General features: G+C 43.6%; 1 protein-coding gene across 20 annotated transcripts in view; it reads right to left on the bottom strand.

The window, feature by feature from the left end:
• Positions 1–991: 991 nt before the first annotated feature.
• The window catches only part of LOC115589634 (adhesion G protein-coupled receptor L3), a 204876-nt gene continuing 184327 nt past the window's right edge, over positions 992–21540 (bottom strand). For 6 of the 20 annotated variants that reach the window (XM_030430665.1, XM_030430649.1, XM_030430650.1 and 3 more), the window contains 7 exons: positions 21100–21191; positions 12727–12895; positions 12424–12549; positions 10454–10550; positions 6490–6615; positions 5109–5126; positions 992–3766 (listed from right to left, as the gene is read on the bottom strand). In XM_030430665.1, coding sequence (XP_030286525.1) covers positions 2817–3766; positions 5109–5126; positions 6490–6615; positions 10454–10550; positions 12424–12549; positions 12727–12895; positions 21100–21191 — 1578 coding nt within the window. In that variant the 3' untranslated portion in view covers positions 992–2816. Of the gene's footprint in view, positions 3767–5074; positions 5127–6489; positions 6616–10453; positions 10551–12423; positions 12550–12726; positions 12896–21099; positions 21192–21540 lie in introns of all 20 variants that reach the window. The other 14 variants (XM_030430661.1, XM_030430658.1, XM_030430660.1 and 11 more) reach the window with 5 other exon arrangements.

Below are 21540 nucleotides of genomic sequence, written 5' to 3' on the forward strand. Positions count from 1 at the left end.
GTTCCTGGGCAGCGTCAGGCGCCCGGGCCGCCTTATGAGCTTGCGTAACAACTCATTAATAAAGTGGATAGGGACCAGAGTCACATCTTCAGCACATTTCATGAACTCGCCCGGGTCTGCAAATGCCAGTCAAAGTGATGCAGTGGTGACGGCCGGAGCTCTTTTCTGTCCACCCAAGTCATATCTCTAAGTGAGGAATCCACGCTAAAGCATATGGGGCCCGAGAAAAAAGCCCTGGAGCTCAGACCCCCTGCCCCCCCCCCACCAACGCCTCCGCCTTGTGACGCAAGATCCAGACTGTAATAAGAGAAGCCGAGCATCTCTGGCAATTTTTCACAATGACTCAGCCATCAATCACAGCACCAGCTTCGTGAAAATGGGCTCAATTCTTCCTTTCTTCCTACAATACTTTACATGGAGGATACAGTGGAAATAAAAAGGCGAACATGGCGAGAGAGAACACACTCGTGACTCATCATCACACGGTAATCAAATGACTTTATCGGGCCAGTGGGAAAGTGTAGAGCACTCAGATTGTACATTTAGTTGCCTGTCCGCGTGTGGTTGAAATGCTGGATTCGAAAAGTCACCTGGTGATCACTCGCGTTCCTTTTAGCTCTGTTTTTGGTCTCCACCAACACCTCGAGGGGAAAAACAAGAAAAATATCAGACTCTTCAGCTGCCAAACGCTCGATTATCAGTCTTTTAATCCATTATTATTATAAAAATATTGACGTGTTCAGCTTTAAAGTCAAACAATTTACAAAACGTATCTCTCGGTTCCCGAAGAAGATGTTGATTACACAACAATCAGCACTTACACTGAACAACACTGTGACCGAAGAGGTGACTTAACGGCTGACTTACCTTTTTTCCTCATGTCTTCTGCCTGGATGAATGAGTCCAGGTGACTTTCATGTCTCCCGCTTAGCTTATCAAACCCATGTAAAACATTCAGTATCCGTAAAGAATTCATTGGTTACACCAGCAGTGATATTGAAATATTTATTACAGCTTATGAAATCACTGCTTCTATTGTAAAGCAGACCAGAGCATACAGAGCACATCCACCGTTGCTGGGCCAAAATTCATTTGGCACTAAAATGGACAGAGGGCTAATGAGGGATATTAACTCATAATTAAAAAAAAAAAAAAATTGGATCGTTCCATCATTTGGAGGACCTTCGCTGTTATCCATATAAAAAGTGTTCCAAGACCCAGACAAAACACCAGAACTTTTGTCGTAGCTAAGTGATGAATCTTAATCAGTAATTTATTTGTTGGCAAACAAGTTTCACTGTTACAACAAATATTAGTTATGAGGTCATTCAACTTGGAAACCATTACAAAAAGGAATAAATAAGAAGCCATAATCATAGCCAATAATAAAAACTTATCTGTGCCACTAAACTTACTTCCGTCCTCCGTTTTATTACCGTTTATTTGAACAAATAAATAAATAGACTTTCTCCTCGAGGAAGAAAAAAAGAAAAACACTTCCAGTTTTTCTCACGCCAAAAGCTCTTTCTTTAATAAGTAAAACAACCATCTTTTCTTTTGCATACAAGCGCCGAGTGCTCATCAATGTTCCATTTGTTCTTTTTTCTGAGAAGCACAGGCGTTTCTGAATGTCAGTAAAGAGGCAGAATGCACTATGAACCTTTCTGAGGGACATCTCCTGATTAACTTGGACTTTATTCTGTCTCCTCGACGATCTGTGAACCAGAGCTCAGCCATCGACACAGTTTTAATTTTTTTTTTTAAAAGGGAAAAAAAATCAAACTGGAACAGGAACAAAAAGACCTGAAAACAAAGGTGATTATGTTGCACAAAAATGCCTGTACGATAAGTGTTCTGTTGTGATATATTTTTTTTTGTGTTATTTTGTTTCTGTTGAGATGGTAATTTTCTCGGAAAGTGATAAAAGAGGAAAACAAAAAAACAGACCGGTACCAGAAACCCATAAAGGCCAGCACAACAGAACAGAATTGCTCCTAACCACTACATTTACAGAGACAAAGGGTTTGCTCGGAACAAAAAAAGCATACTATTATGTGCAATGCTAGTTATCTGTACAATTACATAGAAATATCTCATAGTTCTCTTATTAGTTTTTTTCTCCCTCTTTTTAACAACTGTTATTACAGTAAAATGAAAGAAAGAAAGAACAGCTATGCTTGAAAGCATACGATCAATAATTCCTTCATGGTAATTGTTCAAAATGTGTTGTTTTTTGTTGTTTTTTTTTTGTCTTTTTTTTCATTGAAGGGACACTTCAGCAAACAAAATGTGCTGCAACTCACCAAAGAGGAAGAAAATCTTTCAAAAAGTCAATATAGATACAGAAGTATAATAAAATAGTCCTTCTTTTAAATTTTCCCATTTACTCTGGTGAAGTCTATAGTTTAGACTCGTATAGTGTGGGGCTATGCAGCTCCTCTCGACTGTCAGACTACGTCTCTGAGACCAAGAAATCCTGTGTGGGTAATTGTCTCTTTTCACACCGAGACAAAACACACCAAACCACACAGGGTTTGGGAGGAGGGGAGGAGGAGGAGGGGACACACAACATCAACAGATTCCTGCAATGTCTAACCAGATATAGTCGCGTATTAGCCCCCATACGTAGTAATTATCATCCTGTTTGTGTTCAGCAACGGCGGAGAGAACAGTTAATTGCTCCGCGTCAGTCTTCGGGACACAATAAAAAGAAAGGCTACCACTGCCAACGACTGATGGAACGAGGGAACACGGGGAAGAGAAGAGGACTACAGTAATAGGGGGACACTGGAGGAGTGAGGAGGGGGGTGTTGGGCCTATAGGCTGGTGACCAGGTGCGAGGGCTCCTGGTGGGCCTCTTCTGGAGATAGATCCTCTTTGTTTGGGGGCACGATAAAGCCATCACTGCTGCCCCGCCCTAGTTGGTAGTAGGAGTGCAGCTGATGGAGGTGGTTGCGTGAGCCCAAGTTGGGCATGCTCTTGTAGTAAACGTCGTCCAAGCTGGCCTCCGGGCTCTTGGCGTCGCCGCCGTCCTTGGAGCCGTCGGCAGATTCTGCAGACGCGTCGGGCAGGCCGGACAGCATGGGCATGCTGGTATAAAGGGAGTCTCTCTGGTGGCTGTGGCTGGGTGACGAGCTCTCGTCCTCGGTGTGCTCGTTAGTGAGTAAGGGGAAGAAGCTTTCGCTGTTCTCCTGGGGGATCCTCCTCCGGGACGAGGAGGAAGTGGTGGCAGACGAGAAGGGATGGTGGGGCAGTGGGAGGGGTGGGGGCACCGACTGGTGGAGGTGATTGTGAAGGTTGTCCACCGCCTGCAGCGTCGGCGGCGGTCTTTGAGGCAACAGAGGGGCGTTGGACTCCTCGCGGATTAACTCCAGGCCCAGGCCTTCGTCGTGGTGCGGACCAAAGGTGGAATGGTCATCGAGGCTCAGCGCGACATTCATGCCCATGCCCACCCCCAAGCCCATCCCATAGCCGCTGTCCTTGCCACCGTTGCTCACGTTATTGACCAGCTTATTCATTAGGTTCCGGTTCTGCTCGGTGGAGCGCTCGTGGGAATTGTTGAGGTAGGAGGGGATATAATTGGAGGTGAGCTCTTTCAGGATCTTCTTCTCCAGGGTGGTCTCCTTGTGGTTGTAGCCCCGGTCAATGATCTGGACGCAGTCACTCATGTAGTCAGCGCTGGCGATGCTGTAGCTGTTGCCATGGTTACCATTCAGTGGTAGAGTATCCATGACACTTGTATCCCGGGCATTGTTCAGGATTCCCTCTGGAATGACAAACATGGGTTGGGTCGGGGGGTAGAGTGGGCGAATGAGTAGGGTGAAATCTGATGGGATGTAATTGCCAGAGCTAAATGTCAGCAATTTTTACAAACACAAATTACTACAATACTGCAGCGCTTTTATTCTGAAATTTGTCCTGACCCTCAAGCGCTCTCAGCAGGTAATGTCGGCTACAATTCTAATAAGTGCACTTTGTGGGAACAAAGACCCTCAGTATTTGTGTTAGGTAAGACATGAAGCACAATATTTACATTAAAATCCTGTGTAATGCAAATGATGAACATTATACACACTTACCTTGTGTTAAAAGAATACTTTCTACGACTCAATTTCATCTTATAGATTATTCTATGGCGCTGATGAAAACACTGATATATGTGTGACACAACCACGACACAAAGCTCAAGCACAGCACAGAGACACGACACTTAAAGCACAGAATTCAAGCAAAGACAAAAATCACAGCCATGCACTTCACACTTAGAGTGAACACAATCCATAGCACCAGCTGTAAATTTGGACCCCAGCCATATTGTCCCGTATGAGCACTGCATTGTATCATCTAAAGATAATTTAGGGACGTCGGCTCTGTCCGTAAGAACACAGCCAGACGTCTCATGAAACATGAATTAGTTAACATATCTGAGAATCAGCCCACACTGAAGGAGGGAGCCTTTCTGTTCTCTCTGCTGCGTGAACATGTAGATTTCAGATTTTATCAGTCCGGCCGAGTTCGTGCCATCGACATCAAAGCAAATGTTTGACGATAATTCAAACTAGCCCGGACAAGGCCAATCCACGCGGTCAGACCATTTGAAAATTTGACATGACGCATTTTCTGAGACCTTCAAGAAGTGTATTAGCTTGATCAAAGTGAATGGTGGAAAAAAAAAAAAAGCACAAGTGCGTGTACAAAGGCACGGATGTTCAATATTCGCTGGAAAGAATACAGATCAATTCCTATTGATGTGCCTCATGAAATGTTGAGGTGAGTCTGGATGTTGACTGTAATTGGATTGGTTTCTTCGGTGTGTCGTAGCAAAAAAGGGCCGGTGTATATTTTCCCCGTACGGAGCAGCAGATGCACTGAAGTCTACATGGAGTGGTGCACACTACGGTGAGCAGAGGAATTCAGAATGTGATTTTAACTGATTTTAGCAGCAGCTCGATCTAAACTGGCGAGGGCCTTTGTCATAAAATAATGCTATTACTTCCAAAGGGAATGACTTCTTTTTTTCATTAGCCCTTTGTCAGCACTGAGTGAAAAGAAAAGTAAAGCCAAAGTCAATTACATTTGATAAGCAATGTTTAGTTTGACTCCCATACTTGTCTCTCTGTAGGGCTCTTTTAGGGACAGCATGAGGGAAAGGAAAGAAGAAAAGAAAACACAATAAGCATAACAGTGACAGGTAGAAGAGAAATGTGCACATACAGTATGCTGATGACGCATCAAGAAAATGTTTTCTGGGATGCAATTGTTGTCTGTCACCATGCAAGTCTTTGCACAGAGGAAAAACACAAGATATCTACTAAACAAATACAGAAGAGAAGACTTTGTGCTGGATCATCGTGCTAAAACACGGCACTGGTGCTTGTGCATCAAATGCACCAGTAAATCTTTTGACGCATTAGCATTTTCATCCTTTCAGATATTTCTTTTTACATCTACGGCAATGTAAGTGAGTTACAGCCCTCTGTCACGGGCTCCGATGCAGCACTTGTATTGCATACATAAATTATCAGCTGATCAAAGCTCGGTTTTTACACCAGTTTCTCCGTTTTACAGACTCGCAAAGTTACAGCAGCCTCATACTGACTGCCGAGAGTTGGAATAAAAATTGTGCACGGGGGAAAAATAGCAGCCCGACAGTCGAACTGATCCCCGAGTGAAGTGAAATTCTTGTTGGTGGATTAGAGATGGGTGCTAATTTGTATAAATAATATATAAGAATAATAAATTGTAGTTGTGTAATAGTAAAAGATCAATATATAAAATCATGTGTAGATAGATATAATCAATATATTAAAAACTCAAAGAACATCAAAGTAACCGCCGTCCTCATGTTTGTTCTTCAGAATATTCTTTTTTTGCATTTTAAATTGCGATCGATGACATTTATCGTGTACAGCGATGTTTAACGTACAAACAGCAGCATAAAAAAATGGAAGAACTGCTAAAACTAAAAAGAGACACAGAAGAAAACGGCACACAAGCTTCACTGACAACATTAGAGCACATTTAAAGTAATGACTGGGAATGTATCCGGCTCGCGGAGGGCAACCACTCTCGATCATTTTTTTTTTTTTTTTTTTGCAACATTTATGTCGGCCAAATAGCCGTGTCTGAGTGGGACTTATGTAACCGAATTGCATGCCCCGACCCAAAGCCGAGATACACCTCCAATGAAAAACCCCACAGCAAAACAAACCTGCGGGGTTTTTGTGATAAAGCTACAGTTTGTTCAATGCTAACACAGAACATCTAGAGCAGTGTTTTTTTAATCAAAGCCCTGTAAAAACCCTCGAGGGGGGGAAACTGGCATCTCAGCTTAGTGCAAGTCCATTACTTTTAACTCTCCAGTCCTGAAGTTACTCACTGTTCCCGGGTAGGAACAAACATGTGCAGCCTCACAGCTTCTGCAGGACCAGACATTAAAAAAACACTGCCCCAGCCACAATGTAAAAGAATGAAAAGAAGCTAGCACACCTTGTGTGTTGTACATGCCCAGAGGGTTGTTATAGACTGCCGATTCCCCAAGCAATGTATTATAGGGATTGTTAGTGCCATGAGGACGTAGGAGTGCATTAGGTATAAGATGGTTAGCCATAGCCCCTGGAGCAGCCAGAAAGAGACAGAGTGAGACAGAGGAGAAGAAGAGCATAGACAGGAAAAAGGTAGGTGGGCAGATAAATTGAGATATAGACAGATAGAGAGAGAGAGAGAGAGAGAGAGAGAGAGAGAGAGAGAGAACATACATATCAGTTGGGCAGATGCAGCTGAGCAGTGACAGCCATTAACATCCAAATGATCACATGATCATTAATGTGAGGGGTTTTGCTACATGAAAAGTGGCAGAGCTGAACTGACATGGCTAATGGGACCGATGGAAAGTGTGTTAATTGTGTTGTTAATGCCGGCCATTAGTGTTAAGCCTGTTTTTGTGCTCCACATACAGGCAGCGCACTCCTGTTAACAGACATAAATTACAGAGAAGCACCGACAGGGCCGACGCGACACACGTGCTGTTACATTTCTACTCAAACAGGACACGCTGCAATAATGGGATCGCTTTTTAAAGGCAGGGGAAATAAATAAAACACAAGCTCTAAATGCAATGATTAGCAAAGGTAGCTAAGAGGGGTTGGTCCTGTCAAGATCTGATGAAGTGGTATGGTGGGCTGTAGTTTAAGTGAGAGGTTGGGGTCTCTTCTAACCTTTTAAAGACTAAGAACCAAAGCAAAAATTGGTGTAAAGATGCAATTCTTAGCATGTTTGGGTGACCAGCTTGCATCCACAGCTGTAACCTGTGGACTGTATGTAAAGATGGACGCCAGGAAAAATCCCCCAAAGGGAAGCCAAAACATCTCAAACGCCCTCTGGGAGCATGTATGGGATGCTATCAGAGTTGAGGCTAACGTTGGCTAACTTACAAAAGAATGAGATCGCATTAGGTTAAATATGAAGCACAAACACACCGCTCAGAATATGAAGTATTTGGGCAAAGCAGCCAAATGTTGGTCAGTCGCCTCGCTGACCATCGTAATTTCAGCCTACAAAATCACCTTTTTTAGAAATGAAAGTCCTGCTTTTGTCTCCCTCCTCCTGAAACCACGGGTGGTAAATCTGCGGTTTCATTTTTAAACTGCATACTGTACGTGCAGTGTGAGAACGGATAGCTTGAAAGTCATGCAGACATGGTAACAGCCTTGCGAATGGCCACATACTGCACTATTACTATTCCTTTTTTTTTTTGTGCCAATCTTGTGAGCTGGTATTGGTTCCAGTGGTATAATATTTCCTTTTTTCCACAAAGAGCAAAGTTCACATTCTGTCTGATTCTCTTATGTGCCATCGCTGAAATAACCTCTGAATGAAGTGTCACGTCCTCTCTTTAGTCGAGATTGGTCATTACTTTGCTCCAACCTCAGCTCCTTCTGCACAAACAGAACGGAGGCTCATTTTCTCCTTGTGCGTCGCTCGTGCTCAGATACTTGCTGCCAGGATGTTACCCGGGTGATTCATCAGTTTTCCCAACCACATACAAACCCACACCAAAGAAACCTTCACAGACCGAGCCCTGTGATTAGCTTCAGATATGAAGGGCTGCAATCTGAAACATGAATGGCGCAGATTCCCTGATGTTTGTTTTTATTTCTTAGCTGTTGATAAAAAATAATTTATCTCCGAGCGTTTGAATGCATTATGCGGAATTTCAAGTATGCCGAAAATATTTGCGACTCGCGCTCATTTCCTGTTTACAAGTTGTTTTTCCCCCTCCCTGTCAACATGATATGATGCTATTATTTTTAAAGCAGCCAGATTTCAAGATGTCTGAGGGCGGAACATGCATGTGGCTTCCTCCAGTGCAGGTAAACACCTTTTATCTGAGGTAAGAGTACACGGCAATTAGATCCTCTGGCAGAGTGTACTGTTATTTTCTAATGCTCTGAATCTGTCATACCGATAGAGAAAGTTTTTTTTTTATTACCTTGTGATCACCCCGATCTTTTGAAAAGTTCTGCTTTTTCCTTTCACTTTTTGACAACACAACTCTTTTCCGTCCTGAAAGAGTCTCCTTAATAAAATGTTAAAAAGACGCTGTAATCTTTCAGCGTTCTTCACATTTCTCCGCTCGAGTTTCGTATCAATTAGGCGTATTATAATTTTTGCATGGAAATCAATGTTGTTTTGATTTTAAAAAAGCAGTAATTTGTTGCTGCTGCTGCCGCCGCTTCCCCTAATTACAGTGCATTCCATACGCATTCTTGCGACGACTCTTCCCCCACTTATTGTGTCTGCGTTTGATAAATTGGACAATTTCCAAAACCGCACTGATTGTGTGGTGCAATAATCCCGACTGCTGGGATAAATTCAACATGCAAACGCTATCAAGATGATTGCATGACTCTGCTCTCGAGGAGAGCGCAGCCAGAGTGTCAGCTGCGAGCTCACTCTCAGGTGCAAAGCGGTGGTGGCGGAGAGGGGGGGGGAAGCTGGTTGGGAAGGAGGGGTTTTCTTTTTTTTCCAGCAAGAAAAAGTCTCTCCTCAACACATAATTCCTTAATAACAACACAGGAGCAGCCCGGCCACGGGTAAGTGCAGTTCTATTTGCATCTGCTCCTGATGACACTTGTGATGGGGAGACACTCTTGAGCTCTTGCGAGTGTTGTCTCTATCAGATCCAGCCTGGTAAGAAGCCAAGGGGTGTAAAATTAATAATTTCTATCTCCGCCTTTTGCCTTTATGGAAGATCCGTGTAAGCTTTTTTCTCTTCAACGAGCCGACCCACCGCTCCACCTCCCGGCCCAATTCAGCCTCTGTGCGACTGAGAAAGGCTGCGTCTGTTGATGGTGCTGAGCTGAGTGCCTAATTATTGAGATCCTGACACTTCCTCCCTGTGTCGAACATTAATCCATCATTGTAACTATGCATTAGTGTCTATGCAGGCAGGCGCCCGGAGCGAATTTAGCGAGTGAGCAGTGTGGAACTCGAGCCCTCCATCAAGAGATGCGATGAGCGGAGAGAGTGTTAGGGAGGGATGCCAGCCAGGACGGTATTTGCCACTTGATGTTGGATGCAGTCTGCTATCTATTTTCTGTGTAACCTGACTTGGAAGTTAACTCTATTCACTCCGCTGCTGTCAAACGCATTATGGTAAAACACTTTTTATTAACGTGTTCCTGCGAGGGAATCCCACTGAACTGATTTTTTTATTTCCGATTTTTCATCCCACACTTTCCCTCAGAGTACGCCCAGTTTCAGATTCAAGGTTTTTGCAGTCAGCTAACACGACTGCAATTTCCATAAACAAGCTGATGAAATGCATGATGCATCAAAAATAACATTTACTCACTTGGGTTTTTCTGTATTGTTTGGAGTGACAGCCTGTTCTGTAGAGTCCTTTAAATTACCAGACGGTGGAAATGTCTTTTTGATGCCTCAAAATAACAACATAATAAACAATTTTCCTGAGCAGCATGACACCAAAGGAGGATTTTATCCCTTCAATCAATGCCTTGTATTCACAATCACGCTCTCTTTCAACCAGGCAGACATGGCGACAAACACACCCAGCTATGTGAGCGTGACATGGTTATTGACAGCAGTTATGATGCATCTCATTACTCATATTTAAGAACTGGCTTCAGCATTTGGTGATAATTGACAGCTGTGAGGAAGAGTGCCTCTTTTACTTTAACATTTTGACTATTTGGAGCAAACCTTTTGGAAAAACGACTTATTTTGCCTCGAGTTGAGATGTCGCGTCCCACCTTTGAGGGTGAAAGCTTGTCAAAAAAAAAAGAGGATTTTCAAACTCTAAAGCTGTTTGCGTGACATTAAGTGGAAAATGACAATTCAAGAAAAAGCTTTTATGAAGAAAGTGCGGTTGCGGCATTAGTCATGTAGTCTAAGGTTCAGGCCAGTGCAGGGAGGAGTCATTCATTCGTACCTCTGTTGAGTGACGCGGAGCTGTTGATGTCTCCGGTCATGAAAGAGGACTCGGACTGCTTTCTGACCGTGTCGTTCCACATTCGACGGATGCGGCTCTGCGGGGACAAACAACATGTCAAAACACATCATACTCTCACTCTGAAAGCTATCAGTAATACAGCTAAAAAAGTCTGCACATGGAGGTTTAACTGCAAGTATTTCTCCTCGAAAAGGGACATTCACCTACTTTCTAACACAGAAAAGGCGAAGACGTGACGCTTTAAAAGGGACTGTCAGCTTTCTAACCTATTTAAACCATGAAACACGTCAGCTGTGGGGATAAGTAACTCCAATTAAAGATGAGCATTAGTACTGGGATAGGTGAAGTCAATAATAAAGTCATCAGTCAAGCTCTTCGAATCAGTGTCTCAGGGTTGCAAAGGCTCAATCCAAGAGGGTTCATCCTGGTTAATTATGATAGAGTCCCATGGGCTGTTGCACAAGCTAAGGGTCTGGATATCCAACCATGGAGCTGACTGCTTTCTGTCCTGTGCCAGTGGGGTTTGGCAGAAGATGTCAGATTATTGTATAACAGGTTTGGTGACGGTGGGAAGAAAATGCAAGCTGCAGAAAACGCTGTGCAAAATGGATGCTCGGGGCCTTATTCTTGTAGTTTTGGTAATATCAACACTCTGTTAAAGTATCATCCTCATACTGACACAATCAAGTTTGAGTGTAAAGGCAACACTCTTAAGAGCGCTTTTCTTCTGCGACTGCTTTTTCGACACCTCAGACAGATTTCAGCCTAATTAAGTCGTCGCCGCCGCCATTAACTGAACCTGAGGCAGCTGCCGCAGCACCTCACCTCATCGCTCCCTGAGATTCTCCACTGAAGTGTGACATTCAGGCCGTGAACACAAAAGCTTTACTTCTCACAAATGATGTTAGAGAGAACGCGAGACGGACGCGTTGTTTTCGGGCACGTCGTTGTCGACCCCCCCCCTCCCCGGTGACGCGCGGCTCACATATTCTGACAGCAACATATACTGACACAGCTGATCTCATTAACATATTGTACATGGCGCTGTCCCCTCGCACTGGAGGCACAGATGGGTCGAAAATGACACTGCTGTTTTTTCGTGTTTTTTGGACAGATAAAAACCGCTCACAGCCAGCGGCCTCGAATGTACCTCGCTGATTACACATTCATTTAGAAGCCTCGGCGTTAGCAATAAACAACCGCATCTTTCTGAGCGTTTCCATTCCTGTCTGGCTCATACAGAGCGACTGAGGTTAGAGCCGTCTTGTCAAAGCACTGTGTATAATTAAACACTTTGATCTGTCGGCAGAATCCAGCTTGTATCGTGGGCTGCCACTGCATGCTTGACTCTGAGGACTATTTATAATTGAACACTGGAAGGAAATCACTCTCTTTAGAATATGGATATGATGTTCAATTATAGTGTATCATGGCAACACATCTTATACTTCATGTCAATGTGGGAGGAATGCATCAACAGTTGACTTTACAGGGAGCCTCGCCGCATACGCACGGAATTCACATGTTTTGGCAGAGACAGCTAAATCTGCATTCGTGAGCGATCCCTCACAATAAGCTCGAGCCAACGCTTCCGTCAGCGCCACTGTACCAACGTGAAAATCAATCGCAGACCGACTTCAACGTTCAGCTTACCAAGCAGCACATTTCCCCGCTATCGCTTCCAAACAAGGACATATGTTGCGCTCCCTTGAAATCTATCACGCATACCTGCACAGCCACCTTTAAAATCTGTTCTCATCTGTTCCATCAGGAGGTGCGCATCTGTGTAATGTCACAGATTATCACCTACGAATAAGTAACCCGCGCCTCTGATAAAGTTCAGTGGTATTCCAAAACCGAGCAAGCATTAGTTGGTCCAGATTTGCTAAAGAAGACAGACTCAAGGATGTAATGGAAGAAAAGAAAGGGCATTTAAAGTGTCACGCCACCTGAGACCCTGTGGAATAACGTCCCGGAGCACGAGAGGCGGTGCCTTTTCCAGAGCCGATGGAGCTGTCCACACTTTTGCCACTGCAGCAGTGAGTGCGCAGGCACTTCCCATACTCCTTACGCACCTGTATGAATCAAAAGCACAAGTACACGCTGAACATTAGACCAAATCCAAGGCTAATAACCTCATTTCATACTTTTGGAGATGCTCTTCTGGCACACTCACTGAAGCATGAAATGAAGGTAATGATATGTGCAGCCAACTGATGTCGCGTCGCACAATTTCAGGAATGAGTCGGTACCTTTTTCTGCAGCACACAGTGGAAGATGAAGATGAACATCCCCTGCAGGGAGTTGAAGATGGTGAACAGGTAGGCCATGACCACCGTGCTCTCGTTGACATACATGAGGCCAAAGGCCCAGGTCAGGCCCAGCAGGCACAGCAAGGCGATCGCCCCGATCACCCACGATCTGCGAAATAAACAAGCAGCCATCTTACAAACCTGTAGGCAGATTTAATCCTCAGAACGTTAAAACTGATTTTGATGGCGGGATTGAATAGCAGCTACTTTATTTGTAGTGTGTGCTAGCACTCAATAAAAAATAAGGTCATTTAGTCAACAGAGAGTCTAGGTGAGAGGAGGCACCAAACGAATGAGGAGGGAAAAGAATCTGATGAGAAATGACAACGACTTCAGGCTTCATTTTCAGTTTTCTGACGATAGCTTCCCCTCCTCTCTCGAAGCGACGCCGCTGACTGTTTGAAAAGCCATGAATGATAATAAAGCTGCTGATTCATATATACGATAATGGAGGTCTGTATAAATGGGAGGGGTAACAAATATGGCATTTTCATTAGCAGACTATTTACATGAGTACATCACATGTTGGATTCTATCGCCAGAGGGTTGGGGATAAGTGTCTTGTAAATTCTTACTCCAGCTGAAAGGTTGAGCTGAGATAAATGCCCTTGAGCGCGCCGAGTCTATTAAGAATAAAGGGCGCTATCTCTGTGCGGGCGCACTGCGCAGAGAAGTGGCATTTTTTCTTCACCTGCACCCTTTTGGCATTTTGGTGACTCCCTGCGCGCCGCAGTACACGAGGCGGAGTTAAGATTAATATCTGATTCTTGCCAGCATCTGTCATCCACAACAGCCTGCATGTATGAAGAAGATCTTCACTCTGGCTTGATTAAACCCTTCTGATCCAAAGGAGGCTTTTATGTCGTCCTTTTGTGCGGCACGCTTGGTCAAAGCACAATTACACACACCAGAATAATCAACTGACCTTGGTTCAGTATTGCACGAATAATACGCATCATAACACCGTCTAAGATAGAAGCAAACTTCTCTGTTCTTGTGCGTATAAGTGGTTGTAGTTGATCAGAATCATGGCTGTGCAGAGAACTGATGTGGAATCATTTCACAGTAATATAAATATAATCCTGCTCACTGCTAATTTACTTCTAGCATTTACCCATTACACTGAGCTCACTACTACAACCATATATAAAGTACATTACTGGTTGCAAACTCTACTAAAAATGATATTTTAGCTTTAAACTTTTTAATCTGTAAGCTTTTAAGCCATATTTTTAAGAAAGAGCTGTACTTTGTTACCAATTTCAACAATGCATCCATTACTTTTAGCTAACTATGTTACAAATAATCTTTTATCTTACTTTTAGCCAACTATTTTAACCATTTTTTAGCTATATAAATCATTTATACATTACTTTTAGATAACATTTTCCACCATACGTGCATTAGTTTGAACTATTTCAACCATTTAGCCTCACTTTTAGCCACGTCAACCGTTTATTCACGTTAGCTAACTGTTTCCACTGCCCTATATCTTCAAACACAAGTTTCCTTGCCTTTACCTCTTCAGACAAAAGTCCCCGTTATGAGAGGAGGCCTACCTCCGTGTGGGATCCCGTGCCGTTCACTTTTCATTCATGAAGTAAGCTCTTACAGTAAGCACGTATACAGACGGAGCGAAAACCGATTTCTGACTCGCAAATGTGAGTGCTGCGCGGAGATTATAGCACTAATATATCTATAGAGTGTGTGTGAAGACACAGGTGTCATTTAAAACTAATCTTGCTTGTCACATCTGTGGGCTATGTATATCTAAGACGGGAGCGCCGTGTTCACACTAATGCGGCCTTCAACATGACTGAGCACCGCGCGGTAAATCACGGTAATGATTCAGAGAGGCAGCTAGATGGATTTGGGAGCGGATTTGTTAATATGGGGGAGTAAATGAAAGATGGCATTGTGGGAAGAGGGGCCCCCTTCCAAATTTGCCTTACTTGATCTCAGGTTCATAATCCTGATAGCTGAGCAATGCGGCAAGAGCAAAAAATAACAGAATGAAAACAAGGCAGAAATAAATCAAATCACATAACAAGGAGAGGGATAGGTGTAATCCAGAGATGTGTGGCCGTGAATACAATGGACACATTTAGACATTAAGAGGGAAACAATACACCGAGAAGGTAGATGGCTTATTTTGGCAGCGGAGCAGATTAAAGCTACGTTCACAGCATCCAAACATTCGAGGCCAGACATTCAGACATTTTTTGGAAGGGATTTCTTAGTGATTTACAAGCGATAGGCGTAATTATCTCGCCTTACAGAAGTTTCGAGCTTGCCTCATAAATGCTGGCAGACCTTCGCATTTAAGCCGTTATAAATGGGCCAGGTGTGCGGCAAAATAAATGATTTATGAATTCACCAGGGCAACCATTAAACATAATTTTCCCAGGGCTGTCTTAATGACCTGGTGGGAGAGGTACTTCATCAAGGCGATTGCCCCCGGAATGGACACAGAAACACAAGCAGTGGGCACAAAGAGAACAAGATATCGTCCTCTAACTTGTGGCAGCTCTGTTTTCGAAGAATGCCGGATGATAGAGACGCGAGGGGTCATGAGAAATGCGTCGGAGAGGACAGGATATGAAGAGGCTACGACTCGTATCGCGCACGGCTTATCTGCTTCTGGAGTTATCAGATAAATATGTGGATGAATTCCAGAGCCGCGTGGAGGGAGCCTCGAGGCCAAACTTTCTGAGACTGCATAACCGTCACTGAAAAGCATAACGGCTCACTTACAAATGAAGAGGGCACATTTCAGTTCAGCTTTATAACCCTGTCAGTTCATCCTCCTGGTGTCGACAAGTTCAGAACTGTTGATGCGAAGTGCAGCATCAAGTTATTTAGGAATAATTCTAATTAGATGTGTGGTTTAATCTGATTTTAGTATGTCGAATATAGCATCGAGGTAATATAAGTACTTGTGCCCGTCACAAATCTATAGACCCAGCAAAATCGGTTCTGCAATATCTAGATTTTTCATCGGTCGCTGAGGGCTACGGTGGAACGCTTCTAGGCTTTTTGACGTACGAAAAAAAAGTGAGCAGAGCTTTATTGTGCTAATCGTCGAGAACAAACTCCAAAAATGAGCAATTTGGAGCAGAGAACTACTTCAGACCGTGGCATCAAATCACCGTCAATTTCCTTCAAAATGACTTAATTTGAAGAGGTGCCATTCACTGCCGTGTCAGAGATCATTTATGTATGAGACTGAAATTGGTCAATTCAAATTTATATAAAGTCATTTTATAGGCTGGCTCGAGGAGGAGAAGAGGAATAGCTGCGCTCAGCCCGACAGGGTGTTAATTATTTAAGCAAAGGTATGCTTAAAATGCTAATCACCTCAGAGTGTTTAAGACATCAATAGTGCAACGTTTTTGATGTTGGCAGAGACGTTTTTATCTTTGACATCATCCTCGTTAGCATATTTCATTTGAAGTTTCTTATCTGCACAGGGAGGAGGCTGTGCACAGTGCGGGCCCTTCTCTAGAAAGTGCTCAGTCCACCGTGGTCTAAATATGAGAAGCAGGTTCGGTATTTAAAGTCACGATGGTGCTTATTGTAATCAATGAATCACAGGGCGGTGGCAGCCGCTGTCTCCAGCACGCCGTGATGAGGGGAAAAACACATCAAACACAATATCAATTCTATTCTACACCCTCGACTGAGAAATGTTGCGTCTTACCAGTGCCATTCTACAATAACACATCCATCATAATAACGGTAGCTACAACGGAGAGGGAGAAAGAAAGCAACAAAAAAACAAAAAAACGAAGGATGAAAAAACAGAGAGATGTTAAAGATAAACACAGCATAAGATTAAACAAAAAAAAGAAAAACAGGCAGGATGTGAGAGCTAATCAAAAGAGGAAAAGCAGAGAAAGAGATAGAGAGTGAAAGAGAGATGAAACATTCACATTAAAACAAAGCAGCATGATGAAATCTGAACATAAAACGTGACATCAAACCATAAAGAGGAACCGAATGGGGGAAAGATGAGACAAAGGAAGACACACCTCATTACACTAAGCTAAATTGACTTAATTAACCTGCGGTATCATCATCATCAAACCAGTTCACCTTGATGAAAAGCTCACACGAGAAGGAAGGCGACGCCGGATCTGAAAACATTTGCTGTGATGTGTAAAGGCCGTTTTGCTTGAATCAGGTGTGATGGTGAGGGTGACAACAGACTGGTTAAACACATATCTAGATCTCATACTTAGCAGTGTTGAGATGCACACACGGATCAAATGAATTGTATTCGGTGCATGTTAGAGACCGATACTTACCACTGGTGTGTGTGTGATGAAATACCAGTTAATGACTAGTGCGGCTCAGCCAGCGACACTAAAGCCAGTCCTGTGATCGTGGTCGTGCAGTCGAGGACTGAGTAATGGGTCTTGACATAAAAACCGTGTCAGATGAATGAGGGCTGACAAAAGCAGCGCAGCTTCATCCCAGTTTCCCAATGCGCGTCTGAAACACTGCACACTGTTTGGAAAGCCACTAAGACTTCGGGGTCAGGCGGTCAGGTGTTTGTTACATTATGGGAGGCCGGTGTAATAAATCATATGACACTGAGAACTCCAGCGGTCAATATTTTGCTGCAAAACAAACTATGTATCTCGCGGTACCGAAGATGGGTAGCGTCTATAAATGGACTTGGAAAATGCTGACCGAAGCACGGAGTAGTGTGCCAAAGCGAAGAGGTAACTTTGAGGTAACTTAATGTGTTTAATTCAAATGCCAGAACAGGGTGTTTGAATTTTCCCTGATAACAGTACTTTGGATCAGTGTTTTGCTCAATATACCTGCTGTTGTCGTCCAGTTTGGAGCTCCATCACAGTGCTCTTCTAAGCAACACCGAGCCACCGAGTATATAAGCTACAGAGCAAATCAGGTGGTTGCAGGTGGCCTGCCTGTATTTCTGCCAGTGTTTGAACCTTTACTGAGACATGTGCTGTCTGTGCCTATAGAACATATGTCTGAGAACTGTATCTGAGGCTCAGTTGCGTTTCTAAAATAAGATCTGCTTAAAAACACAATCCAAACTGTGAGTCCTGACAGTGTTCTCACAGGATAGGTACAGCATGGGAAAAAGCCACTTGTTTCAATGTTTAAAACTGATCCCCAGGACCCAGACCTGCATTTTGATCACTTAAAAGTCAAGTTGTCGCTGGGCGAACCTCGATGGCTGTGTCAACCCGTCCGGCAGCTGCTCCACAATCCTCAAGCAATAACCCAATCTCAGTTCTTTCACTGCTGCAAAGTGCACGGTACTGAGTCGTGCTTTCTTTGTCACACGCAACAAAGGGAAAAAAAGGGTTGAATGACACGGCCTGTTATTCTCAGAAAATGATGTAAACCCTGGAGAAAACATGTAGCCACTGTAAGGTAGAGGTGTCAAGTTTGGATAACCATATTATTATTAATATTGCAACACAGTATAAGACCTCATTATGGCATAAACAACGGGAGCACATCAGAAATTGACAGGATTGGCTTGCAGCAGCTTTTAGTAATATTTTTTAAGTCTTAAGTTTGATTTAACAACCCTTTAAAATCCCTTATGCTCACTCACCGTTGCAAGGAGGGCAGCAATATGTTAGATTTACCTGCCAATCCTTTGGAACTGTAAGTATAACTTTAACTTAAATGCACATACATGGAAAATTGAGAGTTACCTCCACAGTTTAGAATGAGTCTGCGCAACCCAGTCATGCTAACTAACTTGCTTATTTGGTCTTTGGTGTTTTGTCATTTAGCTGGTCCGCTGAGATGTAATTCAAAATCTTCAAAATGCAAGTGTTGTTATTATATTCAATATTTATATTTATAATTTTGAAACGTAGAGCTGCTAAATGTGTTTCTCAACATCTATCCTATTCTGTTTATTCAGCAATGCACATGTGTAGTCAGTAAACCCGTACGTTATTACTAAGTGTACTTGAGAGCCGATGCAACCAGCAAGTTCACAGGAGGATAACAACAACAACGGCAGAAATATGCCAACTTCTGTGTTTCTTGGGTTGTGACAAATCTAGTTAAAGCTAAACATCCAGTCTGTCTCCCACGACACGTCACCTTGAGATGACTGCCGTGTAAGTACAGGCCACACTCTGGCCCCGCTCAAAAGCAGCACTTAAAAACCATGGCTGTGCTCGGGAACATCCTGCAGTGCATTTGTGATGGAAAAAACACATTGGCACAGTACAGTGTGCCCCGGCGCCGCTAAAGCAGGCTATGTCATGCTCGCAGAAGATTGTTTTTTTATGTGTGTATCACTGTGCTGAGAGGAGCGGGGCAGACGGGGCCACTGTGCTGAGACACAACCAGCGATGTGATGCCACAGAAAAAACAGCCGGAACGTCGGCCATAAAGTAGACTAATGTGTCCAGAGTGGCTTCAAAAAAACAAGGCAGGCTGCGAAAACGGAACAGGGAGCCTTATCCATCATAGCGAACAGGCAGCAAAACAACTTTACACCGGCTATAGAACGAGTCTGCCCTGACACCAGGTTGCCTCAGCTTACGTCAAAGACAATGACAGAAAATGCTGTGTCATTCTCCGGGGTACAGGGACCTCTGAGACTACTTTCTAAAACTCTTTTCATCTGTAGTCAGACCCCTTCTGGATGAAACGTGTACAACTCTAACTCAACCACACATATCTGTCATATTTAAAGGTAGACTACTCGAATGTGAACGGGGTCGCTCGTAGGGGTCAAACCCACCTCAGCTCCTCAAAGCATTTCAGTGTCTTTTAGCTAATTGTTTAGGCTTTGTTAGAAGTTACTTAACAAAAAAAAACACAGATAAATAATTAGCTTGTGACAGTAGTGCAAGCCTTTAGCTGCTAAAGAGGGCGAGAGATTTCCATCAGGAGCTGGTGGAGAACAAAACGGAGGTAAAAGAGGGTGAATACAGGAAGTGTGCTAACAAGTTCGACAGATCGGTTTTGGGGTTCATAACATGTCAGTGTTTGGTTTACTGCTTCTTCAATATTTAATATTTTGCTGTGTACCATTGTTTAATCCATCACAGTGACATCAGGACTCTTATTCTTTTCTTTTTTTAAATTTTTTTTATCAATGTTACGTTAGCGCTCTTATTACCCGACATCTCTAAAGATGGATTACAACACTGACGCAAGTTTTACACAAACATATCGCTCCTCCAAATATCTTTGCCTCGAGCACAGCTATTTCATCTGTAACTTTAAAGGATACGTTCACACGAAAATCATTAGTTGCTCACCCCTCATGCCGGCTGGAAAGTCTAGTGAAGTTTCGCAGCGCACATTATTATTTTTTCGGAGCTTCACATCAAACCGGCGTCCCGCAGCGCTCTCTTAAACAGCCGAAGTAGACGGGGGGGCGGCGTAAACCACTTGGATTAAGCAGGGCGGGATTTTGTTTTTCCCCTTCAGTTGTTTTGTGGACTACAAAACCCGACTTTCTATCGGCATGATGGTGAGTATGTAGTGACTGTACTTTCAATTTTAAGTGAACCTACCCTTTAACAGAAAAAGCTAAAAATGACTTTAACCTTTAAAGTGAATTCATATGTAAATCACGCGGGATTTCAACTTACCAGCAAACCTGTTGAACACCAAGGAAACTTCACGTCTGACTTTTAAGGGTTTATTATTGTCACTTTAGCTTTCGTATCATCTGGGAGCAGCCAGGCGTCGGCAGATAAACAGACACACGCAACACATAAAACACACACACACACACACACGATATGAATATTCATCTGTGGCGTGTTGACACCCAGATAACACCGGGTCAGGTCTCCCAGATTGTCTCCTGGCCCTTTTCTTCCCCGCGCAGACAACAGTGTTCTTCTGATAATGATGGAGACGCCGACGAATACCTGTTTGATTTTAACCCCGCCTGACACAACCTTTCAGCGTAATGGGAGGCGCTTACCTCGCAGGCTCAGACTCCCAAACCCTTGGGTTGAGTGTTCACAACCTTAAGTGCCTTTAATGAGGTTTCAAAATATCAAAAGGGGGAAGGCAGAGATAAAGTGAATTGCTCGGCTTGCATACAGAGTACCTTCCCAAAGAGTGTTCAACATATTTAACCAGGCGTTCGTTAAACTGAGGGGGAACAGGAGCGGAACAGCAGCTCAAACTGACTCATCCTGCATAAAATTCAGCTGTCGGCTGTGGAAAGCGAGGTCCGTCACACTCATGCTGAGACATTTCTTCCTTCTGTAACAAAACGTCACAAGGAGAGCTATTTCTAGGCGGCTTTAATGGATATCTGAGTGATCTGAGTGCTCTTACTTGATGTTGTCCAGGCAACCGGAGTCTGGTTTCAAGATGGCCGTGTGATGGAACATCTTGTAGAGCGCGATGCCCAGGAAGATCACATTGAGCTGAGAGACAGACAGAGATTCACAGAGGCGGAGATAAAAGAAAAGCAAAAAAGAGGGGGAGAGAATGGGAGAGATGATGAAGTTGGGATGTTTCCTGTTTCAGTTCCATTCATTTTAAATCAGAGCACTTTGTAGCACAAAGCTGGAACGCGGCAGACGGACTCGGCTTCCCACTTTGCCAAACAGAGCGCAAAATCCTATGAAACCTCCGTGGTGGTACAACAGACTAAACAGGGGACGGTGAGACAAGACAGCTGCATACTTGTATGAGGGAGCCTTTCCATCTGACTTATTCACACTTGTCTCATCATATTCACACTTAGAGGCAGCCACAGGGAATAACTGCCAC

The sequence above is a fragment of the Sparus aurata genome, chromosome 10, assembly GCF_900880675.1.
Source record: "Sparus aurata chromosome 10, fSpaAur1.1, whole genome shotgun sequence".
Lineage (NCBI taxonomy): Eukaryota > Metazoa > Chordata > Actinopteri > Spariformes > Sparidae > Sparus > Sparus aurata.